The sequence below is a fragment of the Mizuhopecten yessoensis genome, unplaced genomic scaffold (assembly GCF_002113885.1).
Source record: "Mizuhopecten yessoensis strain PY_sf001 unplaced genomic scaffold, ASM211388v2 scaffold201, whole genome shotgun sequence".
NCBI classification, from domain to species: Eukaryota; Metazoa; Mollusca; class Bivalvia; order Pectinida; family Pectinidae; genus Mizuhopecten; species Mizuhopecten yessoensis.
In genome coordinates, this window is record NW_018403428.1 from 309,641 (window position 1) to 328,065 (window position 18,425).

General features: G+C 36.0%; 1 protein-coding gene and 1 long non-coding RNA gene across 5 annotated transcripts in view; one reads left to right on the plus strand and one right to left on the minus strand.

Annotated features, from left to right (window-relative positions):
* The window catches only part of LOC110460720 (FYVE, RhoGEF and PH domain-containing protein 2-like), a 103,822-nt gene extending 91,046 nt beyond the window's left edge, over nucleotides 1-12,776 (plus strand). For 3 of the 4 annotated variants that reach the window (XM_021513836.1, XM_021514083.1, XM_021514003.1), the window contains 6 exons: nucleotides 3,335-3,382; nucleotides 6,493-6,621; nucleotides 6,983-7,147; nucleotides 9,215-9,343; nucleotides 10,280-10,437; nucleotides 11,894-12,776. In XM_021513836.1, the coding sequence (XP_021369511.1) occupies nucleotides 3,335-3,382; nucleotides 6,493-6,621; nucleotides 6,983-7,147; nucleotides 9,215-9,343; nucleotides 10,280-10,437; nucleotides 11,894-12,014 (750 nt within the window). In that variant the 3' untranslated portion in view covers nucleotides 12,015-12,776. The remainder of the gene's footprint in view (nucleotides 1-3,334; nucleotides 3,383-6,492; nucleotides 6,622-6,982; nucleotides 7,148-9,214; nucleotides 9,344-10,279; nucleotides 10,438-11,893) is intronic. The other variant, XM_021513922.1, reaches the window with a different exon arrangement.
* Nucleotides 418-12,848, minus strand: LOC110460934. The gene is made up of 3 exons (XR_002464069.1): nucleotides 12,768-12,848; nucleotides 3,896-3,958; nucleotides 418-502 (listed from the first exon to the last, which is right to left on the minus strand). It is a non-coding gene; the product is annotated as an uncharacterized LOC110460934 (long non-coding RNA).
* Nucleotides 12,849-18,425: the final 5,577 nt, after the last annotated feature.

Here is an 18,425-nt window from a genome sequence, read left to right on the forward strand (position 1 = left end):
TCAAATGTGTCTTCAGGGGTGAATGAGTTAATGTGACCTCCTGAAATATAACACACGTACGGTCAACTACCGACCAACTAAGCCATCCCCCATGATATCTGTAACATAGCCTGATTGAATTGTAATCAAAAATAAGTCAACAATCTGCCTCAGGTATTGTGAGACTGTATGGTAACTGTGTACCATCCAAAATACATGCACCAGTTTTGGTTTTAAGTAAATTACAAATTCTCACAAATTTAGATTAACGATTTACACACCTAAAAACATAAGACAGTATAGCAACAAAAGAAGTACTCGGAGAAAACTGGTTTATGACATGATTTCTTGTTTTAGTGGAGGATTAGAGATTCTGTCTCTGTTTTCACTGACTCGTCCAGATCTGCCAGTTTTAGGACTGCTAGTTCTGATATCTCCCGAGGAGCCAGTATTCAGTCTGATTTCAGTAGACACTCTACTTCTCACGAAGTACTTCGACATGATAGCAGACATTCTTCTGCTTCTGAAATAAGGAAAAGTAGAAATAGGAAATCGACTCCATCTGAGATAGTTAAGGTATAATTAAAGTAGCATGTAACTGATCTAGTCTGTATATAATTCTTATCAGACTTGTATTATACATTATACTATATCACACAATTATTATAAGATACATATTAATTATCATACAGGTAATATAAAAAATGAAATACTTATAGAATTATGGTGGAATATATTATACATACACAATTATCAAATTCTTAATCAAATATTGAAGAATATAATTAATTCTTATCATAAAAGCATTATACATTATACTCTATCACACAATTATTGTAAGATATATTATAATTATACAGGGAATATAAAAAAATTAAATGCTTACAAAATTATGATAAAATGTATAGTACATATACAATTATTATACACTATATTATACGACCCAATATTAAAGAATATATAATACTCATCATACAAGTATTATATATTAAAATGTATCACACAATCATTATAAAATATATATCAACAAGTACTAATTGTAATGGGGGACCATAACAGATGTCCCCCAAACTGCCCCCAAAGTCGCAAAGATGCATCAGAAAAGGATCGCATTGCCATGGCACACCTACAATATACATACTAAATTTGAGTGAAATTGAGCAATTTCTATATTGCAACCAATCAGAATCCTCTGTGTGGTTGCTTTGGCAACGAAACGTATGCTATTGAATTTGCAGTCCTCTAATACCCCTATAAACCAATTTTCTTCAAAATCAAACAATATCTAAATTGTGACCAATCAGAAGCCTCCGTGTGGTTGCTATGGTATCGAAACTTATAGTTTTATTCGCTGTCCCCTAATACCCCTATATACCAATTTTCATCAAAATCGAACAATATCTGAATTTCGTCCAATCAGAAGCCTTCGTGTGGTTGCTATATGGTTACTATGGCAACAAAACATATGCGGTTGGATTCACAGTCCCCTAATATCCCTATATACTAATTTTCATCAAAAACGAACAATATCTAAATTTCGACCAATCAGAGGCAACCATCCGGCTCGGCTGACCAGTCGGTTGACCGATCGAAAAAAAAAAATACTCTTGCACACCGCCTGTCATACTCAAACACTCATGTAAAGTTTCGTTGAATTCCGCTGCCGTCCGGCAGAAGAAAGTGAAAGAAATAAGAATAAAAACTAGAATTGTAATTGCGAGCAATAGCAGAAGTCACCTCCCCTGCTAAGTATGCAGCCATTTTGTTTTTTTCACAAGACGAACACTGCAGTCGTGTTCGTAGTGCCATACTATACCTATACATACCAAATTTCATCAAAATTGGACGATATTTCGACCAATCAGAAGCCTGCATTTAGCCGCCATTTTGTTTCTAAAGTCAATTATTTTTTTGTCGAAAACGAGCGCTGTGACGTTATCATCATTTCTCGAGTTTTTGTCGATTTTGTTCCATCAAATAGAACGAATGTTATTACTGGATATGATTTCGACATTGAATTTTTGACCAATCAGAGGCCAGCAAATGGCAGCCATTTTGTTTTTTCATAACACAAACACCGCAGTTTTGTTCGTAGTGCCATATTTCCCCTACATACCAAATTTCATCGAATTTGAACGATATTTAAATTTCGACCAATCAAAATCCTGCATTTGGCCGCCATTTTGAATCCAAAGTGAAATATTTTTTGTCGAAAAACGGCCGATGTGATGTTGTCATCCCTTTCACCAAGTTTCATTATGTTCCATCAAATAGAACGAATGTTATTGCTGGATATAATTTTGGCCAATCAGAGCAGTGGCAGCCATCTTGGATGGTTGACGCAAAAAAAATAACAAATTGAACTGATTATATATGCAATGTATGATAAGAATCCCATCCCATTAGTAGTTCCTGAGATTTAACGGAGAAACTTTTACGGCGGAATAATAATAATAATAAGAATAAGTAAGAAACGGAACAATAACAATAAGTCACCGGACTTTGTTCGGGGTGACTTAATAATAAGAAGAAGAAACGGAGCAAAAACAATATGTCCCCTAACTTTGTTTGAGGGACATAATTATCATACAGGAAATTAAAAAAATGTGATACTTGTAAAATTATGATGAAATATATAATACATACACAATTATCAAATTCTTAATCACATATTGAACAATATATGATAGTTATCATGATAAAATATAAGATAAAATACATATTCAATAGATATACAATATATATATAAATACTTATTTCAAAAAAATAAACAATATGTAATACTAATCATACAAGTATTATAAAACATATAATACTTATACAATTATAATATATAATACTTATTTAGTTATAAAATACAGTATAATACTTATTTAATTTTTAAAAAGTATATAATACCTTATATAATTATCAAACAACATGTTATACTTATTCAAGCAATACATATATGCTTATGAAATTATTATACAATATTGAATACTTTTACAAGAATTCTAAAATATATAATTCTTATCATTTACATAATTATTATAATATTATTAATAATATGTAATACATATATTACAAGTATTACATAACATTTTTGATGTTGATGTAAACAATGGTAACAGATATCGAAATGGATTGGAAGATTTCTGTAAAAATGTATTGAATTTATTGAAACATCAATGAAACTCAAATAATTATAAATTGTAAATATGTACAATTGAAATTTCAAGGTAATGGAGAAAACTGATGATTTGTTTGATTTTTGTAAAATTAAAATCAAATTTACACTCACATGCTGCATGTATAAATTCTTTTGAAAAATATTATTAATATACTAAAATAAAAACTCTGTTTATTTTTATTTAAGTATAACAGTAGAATGTCAGTTCAGTCCGAGTTTATGAGGGTACCGAAGGTAATAAAACTGCAGTGTACCTTATAACTCTTACCTACTCTGTACCTAACAGTACAATGACATCTCCATCCTGTCTATTCGTCCTCTAAATGTGTCTAAATGGATACTAAAAGGCATGTGACAGACATAATGTTCTACCCCACTGTGCTCTCATTAATATAGGAAGGGTGTGGTCCTTCTAGGGGCAGGAGTAAAGGGTCCACTCTTTCAGTTCTTCACCAGTTTAACTTAAATTTGACCAAATGTTCATTACATTTTGGACCGATTCCCAATCAAAATAGCCACTCGTGTCTGATCAACAGAGATATATTTCTAATTTTCTTGGATCCCACCAATTTTAACCAAACTGCTTTCAAATAATCCTTTCATGGTTCTGAACATGTAATTGTTATTTTTAGAGCTGAAATCTGATTACCTCTGACCTTTTCACTTTCTTCTCAACCTCCATTTAACTGATTTGAACAATACTTATTAACAAAACCAATCTTTCCTTCCAATAATAATAAAAAATACCTTCCTATCTTGATGATCTTTTTCTTCAACAGTGTCTCCTAGCAGTCATACATGTATACGTACCTGTAATATAAATGTACATTGCAGAACAAATCAATTCATACATTTAAATGTTTTCTCAAACAGTTAAATACTAAAACAATATACATATATATATTATTTACATGTATTTCTAATTCCTGTACATTACTATCTGATGTACTAATATCAAGTACAGTATGAATCTCTTCAAACTCCCATCCTAATGGGCTGTAAGCTAACCAGCAACATGTTTGTCTTGTGTGGTATATGATAGGTTTACTTCAAACTCCCAATCCTAATGGGCTGTAAACTAACCAGCAACATGTATGTCTTGTGTGGTATATAGGACAGGTTTACTTCAAACTCCCATCCTAATGGACTGTAAGCTAACCAGCAAAATGTATGTCTTGTGTGGTATATAGGACAGGTTAACTTCAAACTCCCATCCTAATGGGCTGTAAACTAACCAGCAACATGTATGTCTTGTGTGGTATATAGTACAGGTTTACTTCAAACTCCCATCCTAATGGGCTGTAAGCTAACCAGCAACATGTTTGTCTTGTGTGGTATAGGACAGGTTTACTTCAAACTCCCATCCTTATGGGCTGTAAGCTAACCAGCAGCATGTTTGTCTTGTGTGGTATAGGACAGGTTTACTTCAAACTCCCATCCTAATGGACTGTAAGCTAACCAGCAACATGTATGTCTTGTGTGGTATATAGGACAGGTTAACTTCAAACTCCCATCCTAATGGGCTGTAAACTAACCAGCAACATGTATGTCTTTTGTGGTATATAGGACAGGTTAACTTCAACCTCCCATCCTAATGGGCTGTAATCTAACCAGCAACATGTTTGTCTGGTGTGGGATAGGACAGGTTTACTTCAAACTCCCATCCTGATGGGCTGTAAACTAACCAGCAACATGTATGTCTTGTTTGGTATATAGGACAGGTTAACTTCAAACTCCCATCCTAATGGACTGTAAGCTAACCAGCAACATGTTTGTCTTGTGTGGTATAGGATAGGTTTACTTCAAACTCCCATTCTAATGGGCTGTAAACTAACCAGCAATATGTTTGTTTTGTGTGGTATAGGACAGGTTTACTTCAAACTCCCATCCTAATGGACTGTAAGCTAACCAGCAACATGTATGTCTTGTGTGGTATATAGGACAGGTTAACTTCAAACTCCCATCCTAATGGGCTGTAAACTAACCAGCAAAATGTTTGTCTTGTGTGGTATATAGGACAGGTTTACTTCAAACTCCCATCCTAATTGGCTGTTAACTAACCAGCAACATGTTTGTCTTGTGTGGGATAGGATAGGTTTACTTCAAACTCCCATTCTAATGGGCTGTAAACTAACCAGCAATATGTTTGGTTTGTGTGGTATAGGACAGGTTTACTTCAAACTCCCATCTTAATGGGCTGTAAGCTAACCAGCAACATGTTTGTCTTGTGTGTTATAGGACAGGTTTACTTCAAACTCCCATCCTAATTGGCTGTTAACTAACCAGCAACATGTTTGTATTGTGTGGTATAGGATAGGTTTACTTCAAACTCCCATTCTAATGGGCTGTAAACTAACCAGCAATATGTTTGGTTTGTGTGGTATAGGACAGGTTTACTTCAAACTCCCATCCTAATTGGCTGTTAACTAACCAGCAACATGTTTGTCTTGTGTGGTATATAGGACAGGTTTACTTCAAACTCCCATCCTAATGGGCTGTAAACTAACCAGCAAAATGTTTGTCTTGTGTGGTATATAGGACAGGTTTACTTCAAACTCCCATCCTAATGGACTGTAAGCTAACCAGCAACATGTATGTCTTGTGTGGTATATAGGACAGGTTAACTTCAAACTCCCATCCTAATGGGCTGTAAACTAACCAGCAACATGTTTGTCGTGTGTGGTATAGGACAGGTCTACTTCAAACTACCAATCCTAATGGGCTGTTAACTAACAAGCAACATGTTTGTCTTGTGTGGTATAGGACATATTTACTTTCAAATCCAAGGATTCTCAGGTTTTACCTTGCGTTGATGTGAATCGTCACCATGTACAACTACAGCCATTAATACACATTTTACTGTACCTACTAATCAGAAGAGCCTTATAGATAGAAATGTGATATTGGGTCAACTAATGTTTTATTATTAAGCAGTTGTCTTCAGAATTTTCTTCCTTGCTATGTAAATGAATTAGGCTGCTGACTTAAATCCGTAGCTATTGTTTCTTTGTTTGATATTTTATCAAAATCATTAATCATTAGTAGAAATTGACAATATCATATACCAGGTAACATAAAATATCCTTCAGTGCATTGGAAACAACTACATGTATCAGAAATATCTTTGGTTGTCAATTTTTTAGATTATCAGTAATTGGAATCATTTTTTTTGTGTAATGCTTTAGATATGAAGAGCAGCCCAATAAGGGAGACAACCCATACTAAAATATTATATTTTCAAAAGTTGAAACAAAAAATGAAAAATTATAATTTACGAAATTTTATTATGGCAATATTTTTGAAAATTTACATAAAAAAGCGTGTGTTATGTTATTGTATTTCAGCTTCCAGAAATGGAAATTGGGAAGTTGGCTCCGAAGTGGATAAAGGATGATGAGGTGACGATGTGTATGCAGTGCACCAACTCCTTCACAGCATTCCGACGGCGGCATCACTGCCGCGCATGTGGCATCGTAAGTACATCTCTATCACAAATACCACAAACTGTATTTCTTTTAGAATAGGGATCCCTTACTCACCACTATAAGCAGCAGATATACACATGTACAAATGTGTTGTGTACAGGAATATTCCTTTAGGACATTTTTACCAATATTTGTTTTTAAAGTATGAACTCAATTGCTTACAGATGATATTGAGGAAATATTCATGTGAAAATGTTCCATTAGCTAAAAATTTGGTCCTTACATGTAGTTTGTAGTAAATGTTCCTGTAAGAAGGTGCCACTGGCCTATAATTTTGACCTTACAGGTAGTTTGTAGTTAATGTTCTGGTAAGAAGGTGCTTCTAGCCTATCTGATTTTGACCTTACAGGTAGTTTGTAGTAAATGTTCCTGTAAGAAGGTGCCACTGGCCTATGACAACCTCAGGTACAACCGTGTCTGTGACAAGTGCTATGCAGTGCTGAAGAACGGTGTGGAAGAGGAAGAAGTATCGGAAAAGTCGACAACCAGTTCAACACGACGAAGAGTGTTACAGGTAAATGAGGAAGCAAACTCCCCAGGAGGGTATAGAAACTAATGACCCTGAATCATGTAATGAAAAGTTTGGGAATATGTTAATTTAAATACATGTATAAGAACCAGTTTAAATCTGATTAATATAGCTGCCTTACTAAAATATAATGTATGAGATTCATTTTCTTCTAAATAAACTGCTATTTCAAATGTCTTAATGATTTCCTGCAATTGTGTTAGTAATAAATTCACACTTGAACAAATAAAAACAGGACTCCTTACGGAGTGGCAGAGAACCAACATCCTAGTTGTCTTCCAGATTCCATAGTTTTATTACCAGTTTACATGTTTAGCTAGCAAGGCTAGCCATCATCCCTAACCTAGCTAGCCAACATCCCTAACCTAGCTAGCCATCATTCCTAGCCTAGCTAGTCATCACCCCTAGCCTAGCTAGCCATCACCCCTAGCCTAGCTAGCCAACATCCCTAGCTTAGCTAGCCATTACCCCTAGCCTAGCTAGCCATCATCCCTAGCCTAGCTAGCCATTCATCCCCAGCCTAGCTAGCCATCATCCCCAGCCTAGCTAGCCATTCATCCCCAATCTAGCTAGCCATCACCCCTATCCTAGCCAGCCAACATCCCTAGCCTAGCTAGCCATCACCCCCAGCCTAGCTAGCCATCATCCCTATCCTAGCTAGCCATCACCCCCAGCCTAGCTAGCCATCATCCCTAGCCTAGCTAGCCATCACCCCTATCCTAGCTAGCCAACATCCCTAGCCTAGCTAGCCATCATCCCCAGCCTAGCTAGCCATCACCCCCAGCCTAGCTAGCCATTCATCCCCAGCCTAGCTAGCCGTCATCCCTAGCCTAGCTAGCCGTCATCCCCAGCCTAGCTAGCCGTCATCCCCAGCCTAGCTAGCCATTCATCCCCAATCTAGCTAGCCATCACCCCTATCCTAGCTAGCCAACATCCCTAGCCTAGCTAGCCATCATCCCTATCCTAGTAAGCCATCACCCCCAGCCTAGCTAGCCATCACCCCCAGCCTAGCTAGCCATCATCCCTAGCCTAGATAGCCATCATCCCCAGCCTAGCTTGCCATCACCCCTAGCTTAGCTAGCCATCATCCCTATCCTAGCTAGCCATCACCCCCAGCTTAGCTAGCCATCACCCCCAGCCTAGCTAGCCATCATCCCCAGCCTAGCTAGCCATCGTCCCCAGCCTAGCTAGCCATCATCTCTAGTCTAGCTAGCCATCATCCCTAGCCTAGCTAGCCATCATCCCCAGCCTAGCTAGCCATCATCCACAGCCTAGCTAGCCATCATCCCTAGCCTAGCTAGCCATCATCCCTAGCCTAGCTAGCCATCATCCCCAGCCTAGCTAGCCATCGTCCCCAGCCTAGCTAGCCATCATCTCCAGCCTAGCTAGCCATCATCCCTAGCCTAGCTAGCCATCATCCCCAGCCTAGCTAGCCATCGTCCCCAGCCTAGCTAGCCATCATCTCCAGCCTAGCTAGCCATCATCCCTAGCCTAGCTAGCCATCATCCCCAGCCTAGCTAGCCATCGTCCCCAGCCTAGCTAGCCATCATCTCCAGCCTAGCTAGCCATCATCCCTAGCCTAGCTAGCCATCATCCCCAGCCTAGCTAGCCATCGTCCCCAGCCTAGCTAGCCATCATCTCCAGCCTAGCTAGCCATCATCCCTAGCCTAGCTAGCCATCATCCCCAGCCTAGCTAGCCATCGTCCCCAGCCTAGCTAGCCATCATCTCCAGCCTAGCTAGCCATCATCCCTAGCCTAGCTAGCCATCATCCCCAGCCTAGCTAGCCATCGTCCCCAGCCTAGCTAGCCATCATCTCTAGTCTAGCTAGCCATCATCCCTAGCCTAGCTAGCCATCATCCCCAGCCTAGCTAGCCATCACCCCCAGCCTAGCTAGCCATCATCCCTATCCTAGCTAGCCATCACCCCCAGCCTAGCTAACCATCATCTCCAGCCTCATCGAAACATGTAAACCAGTAATAAAAGTACTTTAACAAATAGAATATTTTGTATATGTGAACCAATCTTTTTATTATGTCAAATTTATTTTAAAGAAAAAGGCCAGTGACCCGTCAGTGCTGTCCAGTTATCTACAGGTCAGTACTGACCGAGGCAAGAGTTGGACAAAGAGATGGGTCGTTGTTCAGACTAACTTTGCTCTATACTGCTTCAAAGCACATCAGGTAAACACAAGGTCAAACTCAGGGGTCAGATATCATCTCATTTTGATGTTTGTTGGCTGTGTATTTTATTCACATAATTTGATGAAGCTTCTACACAAGATTGAAGCATGAATACCTGACATCATGTACACCATTTCAATCTGGCAGAGACTGAAGGTCAAAGGTCAAGATCACTAATATGGTTTAAATTGATGAAAATCTTTAGGAAATAATGAAAAACCTTAACCAAAATAGTGAATTTCATGACCCTGGGGTCTCACGTTTCTCCTGGGGAGGGGGTAAAATTTACTATAGTTTATATAGGGAAATCACATTTTGGACCAGCATTTGTTTAATTTCCATTGGAATTAATTCAAACTTAATTAGCATTATCAGTATAAGATAGCAGTTTGATGATATAAACAAATCAGCCCTGACTGACCCCCAGGGGCTGATGGGCGGGGCCAAAAAGGGTCAAATTGATTAAAATTTCAAAATCCAGATCAAGATCCAGATATGGTAGAATCAAATACACTTTATAGATGGAAGGGTCTTAAGGTGCTTTACCATAATTCAGCTGACAGACAGAACCACTATTTGTACATAGTACATATACTACCCAGATCTATCACACTACTTTTGCGTTACATGTAGTTCAAGTTACCTTTGTTACAAAATGATTATTTCTTCATTTGGCAACATCGATAACATCAGTTTTTACATAACTCAGGTGACTGTTAAGGCCCATGGGCCTCTTGTTACATAACTCCGGTGACTGTTAAGGCCCATGGGCCTCTTGTTTTTATATTTTGACACTGAAGTAGGAGCTGCATACCTTGCCTCATTTATGCTTCTAGTTTGAAAAGCCATGAACTTTAAAATTTGATGTAAGAAAAAGGATTGCGTTTGAGTAGAGATGTGCAGTTATACTGACGCCTGTTTATGTTGCTTTCCTAGGATGTTTGTGCACTTTTCACTATCCCCTTGCCCGGATACACAGTGGAGCAGCATGACCCTGACAATGCTGACAAGGAGAAGGGATTTAAGCTGTATCACAAGAACCAGCAGGGACAGACTCACTACTTCCTAGCAGGGGAGCAAGGCCATCGTGACAAGTAATTAATGCATTTCCTTATACAAAATACACAACTTACAGAATTTCTAGAACACTTTACATAAGTTTTGATATCCTTAGGGACAAAAATGTCATCTTGAATTTTGCCTGGTACAAGCACGGAATTAGATTAGATCTAAGTCTGTGGTACAAGAAAATCACTTTAAATGATATATTGCCGAAATGCGTGTAATACTGGTGAGTATAAAGTACTCCTATCCAACACCAGATTAAACATGATATATTGCTGAACTGGGTGTAAAACTGATGAGTATAAAGTACTCCTATCCGACACCAGATTAAACATGATTTATTGCCGAACTGCGTGTAATACTGGTGAGTATAAAGTACTCCTATCCAACACCAGATTAAACATGATTTATTGCCGAACTGCATGTAATACTGATGAGTATAAAGTACTCCTATCAAACGCCAGATTAAAAAAGATCTCTCAAACTTAAACTCCACAAGGCACTTATCACAGTAGCCAAATGTGACATGACTGTACACTCCCAGTTGACCGCCTTTTTGTAGTGATATAAGGGAAGTAACTCTTACTATTACCACGGACTAACCGAATCCCGTGCTATAATAAGTAGCACACTGAATTATGGAAAAAAATCTAGACACTTCCTCAAGCATATTCCATTGAGAGAATCGCAAAAAAAAAATTTTTTTTTTCCCTGGTAAAATTGAAAGAAATGTTTTATAAGACTTAAGCACAGTTATTTTATTCATCACTGCAAATATAATGTTATTCAATCAATAGGCAAGGGAAGTAACTCTTAGAATACTGTTATGTTAAAATAGCATTTAATTTCCATCTCTAGTGCATTATCGTAATTAATATCAAACGTAATAATTAATTCTTGGTTTTAGAATTTGCATTATAATTATATACTGTAAAAACACTTGATAAAACAAATCAATGTTAAGCATGTTTTGTCAAATATAAATAATACATTTAAAGTATGGTAATTTGCAGCGCAAGCATGCAAAAATACATTTTTCAATCTTCATAAACGATTTTGGTGCAATGGTTGAGTATGCGTTTTTTCGAGCGTCTTTGGGATGCTTTTTATATTTCTCATGTTGGATAACACAATGTTATCCCCCACCTAATACAAATAGTAGATATGTATAGATGAATATAGTATTGATGGACATTAAATTGGCATTCTAGTTTTATATAGATGAATATAGTATTGATGGACATTAATTTGTCATTCTATATTGAAATAACATGATTTCCCAGTGGTAGAGTGGACAGAAAAATTGTTACATATTTGATGCAGTGAAACTTTAATTTTTTGACTTCTGCATCAACATATATTCTGCATTTTAGAAAAATTGGATTTCTTTCTTCGTAGTTCAAGTAATTATTTATAGCATTCCGTGGTTTTACAGACATATGTGAACATTTTGTTGACACTCACAGGCTTGTCTTTTTGTTTTAGGTGGATTGATGTGTTAGAACGAGTTGCCAGACTAGAGCTGCCAGAGTCAGAGGAAAACAAACGAGCTTCAACCCAGTCTTCTAGCAGCAGTAGTGGGACTGCAGAAAACACACAGTTATAGCAGTAGTCTCCCCTTAAACAGGGGATGGATTGATAGCTACAGGCCTACAGTGACGGGACAGGTCACCTGTAGATCTAGTTAATGGTTTCCATTGAGTATCTTGTATATTTCCTGTATACACGTGGATTGATAATGCAATTACTTGAAATAATTTATTGAATTCATGAAGTGACATTTAGGTGAATCATTCTCAGTGAAATATATCTGATATTCAACAGAAAAAAACATGTCTATTTAATAGTACATTTCAAACACTAATACAAAAAACTTGTTTATGATGTTTCATCATCAATGGCCTTCTGATTGAAATCAATCCTAATAGCTGACCATTCCATTGACTGTGTGGTTCTACACTGTGATGTAAAAAATTAGAAGATTACATGTTTGACCTGTATCTTACATCTTATGAATTATAACAGATAAAGGACCAAACCTTAAGCTGTACCTCAACTTATTACTGCAGTAAAACTGCAATGTGAGTGACGGAATTCCATACGGCACCTAGTAAGTATGTTACTGTGGTAAAACTACAATGTGAGTGACGGAATTCCATACGGCACCTAGTAAGTGTGTAACTGTGGTAAAACTACAGTTATACAGAAATCCAAGAACCACCCAGTGTACAGTGTAATATACATAACTGTAAAAATATGTCATGGTAACTTAAGTCTCTACAACAGCTTGTATATACTTAACCATAGCAATGTACAGTGTTCGTGAAATCCATACAACAGTTAGTAACTATGAACTTACTTTCTCCCTTTTCTACCCAATGGTGTTAATGGCTGCTGACTAGTTTCTCCACGTCTATCTTTTCTATGCCAGTCTCGCGATGATGCTCCAGCTTTGGTTCATGTCTTTAGGTTCGTACCTCGGTACAACGCCATGCTGATCTTGGTGTCCCTCTTGCTGTATACAACCCTTGTGATGAAGCACGTCATATGCCTCGCTAAGCAAATTGCCAATCTTTCTCTACCATGTTTTCTTGTTTTAGTTTCTCATGTCTTCCTGATTTCACTGCGTGAGTAGTTCATCATTTGAGATTACCCTTGGCCTGAAGATATTGAGGATTTTGTTTGGAATTTGTGTTAACAGTTGATAGATTAATTATTATTTCTTCACCAGCATTCTGTTCCATACAAATAGGTAGATAGTATGTAACATCGATAGATCCTCAATATTTGGCCCTGGTGTGAAACTGCCAAATGCCAATACTTCTCTCAAACTCTTGAAGATGTGTCTAACTGTTCTTGATCTGTTATCGATACCATTGCTGTTACCAACACTATAGGCGAAGCGCTATAGAAGATACATAGACAATGTATTACGTAAACTGCAGTGTCACTGACGTCAATAGCTCACCTGGTATATTTACTACTGTAAAATGTCAGTGTCTTTAAAATACTGATTGATTAATAATACAATGTCGTTGTGACAGTGTAAGTGATTTGGTATATTGGTGTGCATTGTTGCTGTATAAAGCGCCATGACATTGTAAAAATATCAGTTTATCTATACCAGAGATAAGTTTGACTTGTTACAATGTAAGTTATTTGGTATATTTGCTGTATTAAGCGCCATGACATTGTAAAAATATCAGTTTATCTATACCAGAGATAAGTTTGTCCTGTTACAGTGTACAGTCATGATTAGTGTCAGTACCGAATTGTGAAGTATGAGTGTGTAGGTTATTTAAGCGTAATTTCAGTATGACACAGAATATGGTTAGCGAGCATTGTGCATTTATTGTCTGAAAACAACATGCTCCAGAATGTTAACTTGTATCAATTAAAGTGTACAATAATGTAAATTGTGTTGCTAATGTCCACGTGCGTAGGGTTGTCTGTCGATGTGATATTTTACATCTGTATGTATGTGATATTTGTTTAGTTAACATTGGTATGTGCGTGTAAATTATGTACATTATAATCAATTACTTTTCAAAATGATAGGTTAAACCTCTTGGTAATAACCAAGAAATCAGTCTTTTTAGTTTGTCCTATCAGCATAGTGCAGGAATAATAAAAAATCTGTTGAATAGTTCGTCTACAATCTCAAAAATACCTGGAAGCCATATTATGTAGGAATGACTAATTTACCTACATCCACAATTAACAGGAAATGTAGTTAATCTGTCAAAAGTGTAGTTCCTCGAAAAATCGTGACTTAACATAAAATTTTAGTAAGCAAATACTTCATAATTGTTCATTGAAAAAACATATTACTTGTTTGTGAATTAGGGAATCAAGAAAATAGTAAAACATCTCTTTTCTCTCCCCCAACTTGGGATTATCATAATTACGTTCATCATGCAACCCCAAGTGTTATGTAACTGCCTCGGCGGTCGTTTCCTGTTTGTTTTATAAAATATAACAAATTGTAGGCCTATATCAAATGTCATCAAATTCAGTATGTTGGCAGATTTCCATGGCATGTGAATATAGTGATACTCAAACACATTCGAAACAGAACCAAAACACGCTTTTGGATAGTATCATTCATTTTGATCTTCTGTGTCCAGAGTCTATAGACCCTTATATAAGTGGGGAAGTTTGACCTTAAAACAACATAAACTAAGATGAGTATGCTATTGAAATATGTATTATGACTTATTTAAAGATGATATGATACTACAAACAGATGTTAAACCATATCCTGTGTATGAGAGTTGAAGAAAGGTTACAAGTAGGGATGTTTGTGTTCGTGGATGTTTGAGTCAGTATCCAATATTTGTTTCTTTGACTGGATGTTCATCATCTTATTGCTGGTATGTAAATACTATTGATTTGTGTCCTGATCATCAAACTCTGTGTAACAAATGTTCCCCTACATTTCACGATCATTTGGTTGTCTGCTCGAATGTTTGACACTCCTTCATTTCATGCAAGTTTCTCGTTACGAGAAAAACTATTTTTCAGCAATAAATTATTTTGTGTAATTGTGAATACGTATTTTGTGTAATTGTGAATACGTATTTTGTGTAATTGTGAATACCTATTTTGTATATACATGTTTTTTTGCTATTTATGTTTGTCAAAACGTTTGTACAATTTGAATTATTGTAAGTACAGTATTTATTATTTTTACTATAATAATACTAAAATAACTTAATTTAAAACTATAATTGTAAATGAAATATATGTTACTTTCAGTAATTTTGGACAAATGTTTTACAAGAAAGACTGACTTTATGCCATGATATGGATTCCGTAATATCTATTTTGTTTGACTTGAATAATTATGGAATAATCTTAAAATGGCCCTGTACCCTCTTGTCAAATCGAAAATCCACGATAGGTGCCATGGCCTCTTATTAAGATTTCCAAGAACGTTTTTACTCAACAGTAATTCCTTTGACTTTCGATCAAATTTGTTTTGGTTATAATTATTGTTTTGATTTATTTAAACAATACTTACCAAGTGAGCTCTACAGGTCCTTTAGACGTCTTACAAGTCCAATTTAGCCGTATGCCAGAATTTAAATGATTCATACTTCTAACAAGTAGCTTGTGAGGTTTGACTAAAACCTGCACATCAATGCTTCCAGGAAGGGTCGATGTTCTTACTCATTATCATGGTCATAATTATGGTGCTGAAATCTCCATCATCCTTTTTACAATAGGGCTCAGAATTTACATGACATGCCTTGATTTTATACTGGTTTATAATTTCTAGATTTATATGTTTTTTACTAGCCAGTGCATAGGTCATGACATATATATTAGGGTTAATAATTTATAACGTGATTATAAGTTATATGTAGAAATAATTTAACGGCACGATACATTAATGAATTCATATTTTTGTTGTTATATTATGTTATTTTTCTGTCATCGATGTGAAATATATACCGGTAAAATAGCTTTTAAAATTTAAAACTTACATTTAATGTTACATATTGTATACAGAATATCAACAACTTCCCATTTACATATTATATCGAAAGAAAACAAGTTTGAGATTCTTTTTATCTAAAACAATCACAGTTTGTCAAAGGTTTTACCAGAAAAAGCAACATTTTACATTTTGTCATGAATTTTTGACTTTGTAGCATACATATTAAATACTTCTCAGTGGATAATCCCACAGGAATACACATCGTTTATGATTTTGTATGGAAACAAAATACATTGATTGGAAATGATTCGAAGGGTCATATTATTTTTATCACCAGAGTCTTTAAAGGATTACACATAGTGTCAGGAGTGACACCGAAAACAACCTGTATTTTTGCTTGGTTTTGAATTGATGAGATAACATTTCAGTTGTTGTTACATATGTAACTGGGTAGATGATAGCACATTACAGGCGTGTGTAATACAATGGTACTTAAGTAATCACTTTATTGCAAGTATTTATCTTAATTTATTGTCATAGCTCAACCGAATTGATCTGTCATTAATTTTTACAAGCTCAACTAGAAACTTAAATGTGTTCGGTTAAACTGTTGTTTGTAAACTAGTTTTGAAAGTTATGTTCTTAACTGTTTTAGGTACCAATAAATTTCCATATCTGATGTGGCATGGGGTCTCAACGTCCTTTTGATAAATTAACTACAAGAGGGAGCTGTTGCTGGCCTAAAGGTCATCCGTATCCTTGGTAACTAGGTGGGGGTCATGTTGTCTGTTAAATTATTGGATGAGAATAACATGGAATGTACTGGTATGCATGTTATTATAATTGTTTATCATTCAAAAATAAAATCTAAATCTATTTTATTTTCATGTTAACTGTGTTACACATTGGTGCATATGAATGGTAATTGTTTTGATTATGTTTTTGTATATTGAGATGATATCATGTAGGTGGTATCGTAAGTGCTATCATTTCACTTCGTAATAAAATCGACCATGTTATTAAAACAGTTCATTGTGTCTGTGGTCTTTTTTTCTTCTTCTGAAGATCAAGCTTACTGGTGCATTTAAGTCAAAGGCGCCTTTAGTTGGGTAAACAGACGCTTTGCTCCAAAACCCGTGTGCACCAGTTTTCGCATCCGAATGCCCCTGGATAATAGACGTGTGCTCAATGGGTCATAATCTAATTAAATTGGCACAATGAATATATCAATCACTTCCGTGAATGATTAAACAAGGTACAGCAGTACACGTATTGTAACTTATTAAACAACGAAACATACTCATGCGTGTTTGTTTACCTTGTTCTGACGCTTTGTCACCGGCACCCTGTGTGGGGATTAAACACGGTGGTTGTATTGTATTGGAATTATTGGAAATATACTGGAACCAGGATGAGCTTATAAACGGGCAGATTGTACCGGTCGTGTGGTTAAATATTTCTACACTCCTCATCGTAAACAGTTAAGCATTTAAAAACACATGAAAATCATCATTAAAAAAGGAGGTTTCATTAGATGTTTGGTTCCTGTTTCAATAAGATATCAAGTTAAAATAATTCTTGTGTAAACGAGTTAAACGAAAAAACTCCCATCCCTACAAACGATTATTACATGAAGTAGAAGGCGCTTACCCTTTAGGAACACTTTGTCTTCTCCTCCCCGTACATTGTATAATGTGTCCATGTACACTAGTTTTAACGATTTTTGTTTCAATTACGGTTTCGTTGACACTTCGGTATTTTCTTGGTTTGTTTTACTTAAAAATAAGATTTAAGGCAACTAATAACGTACTTTTTGCTTTTCCCCGTTTAACTGACTTACACGCGTTTTCCATGGATATCATCACAGGGAACGGCAACCATCATGCTATAGAAACAATGGGGTTTGATTACGTAGAGTTTTCTGTGGAACGTTGTTGGAAATGAGTAGATTCTAGTGCCACATATGTATCACAGGTGCACAGTGTACTATTTATTTGTAGAATCGTCCAAGATATCGGCTGTAGATAAACATATATGCAGGACCGGATGCAGAGTGTTCTCGGCAAACGAGAAAAATTCCAATGTTTTGGTTTTGAAAAAAATGTTTAAAATGCTATTGACAGCCTCATAGACACAAACTTAATCAAAAACATTTATGAAAATGATGAAAATGTTATCTTCTGACTTCCCATCGTTACATAATCCAATTTACCAGGAATCATTTCCAAACGAGGTTTTTTTTTCTCACGATGACATATTTTTTGCTCTTTATAATTACTACCATGCGGATATATTTTGTTTCAATCTAAGTTCAAAATGAGTAATGATGTCGTCCAACTTTTCAACTAAAGATATATGGAATTAAAAATGGAGAACCATTATAATTGTACGGGAACATTATACGATCTAGTTAGACCTTGAAACAGAAACGTGGTGTACCAATGACGTCAAGGATGTCATCAATGAAAGTAACAACAACCCTGTAACAGTCATATATATATATATCTATATGTATATAGCTTGTAGTTATCTCAACAGAATTCTGAATTAGCAAAAAAAAATCATTGGTTAAAT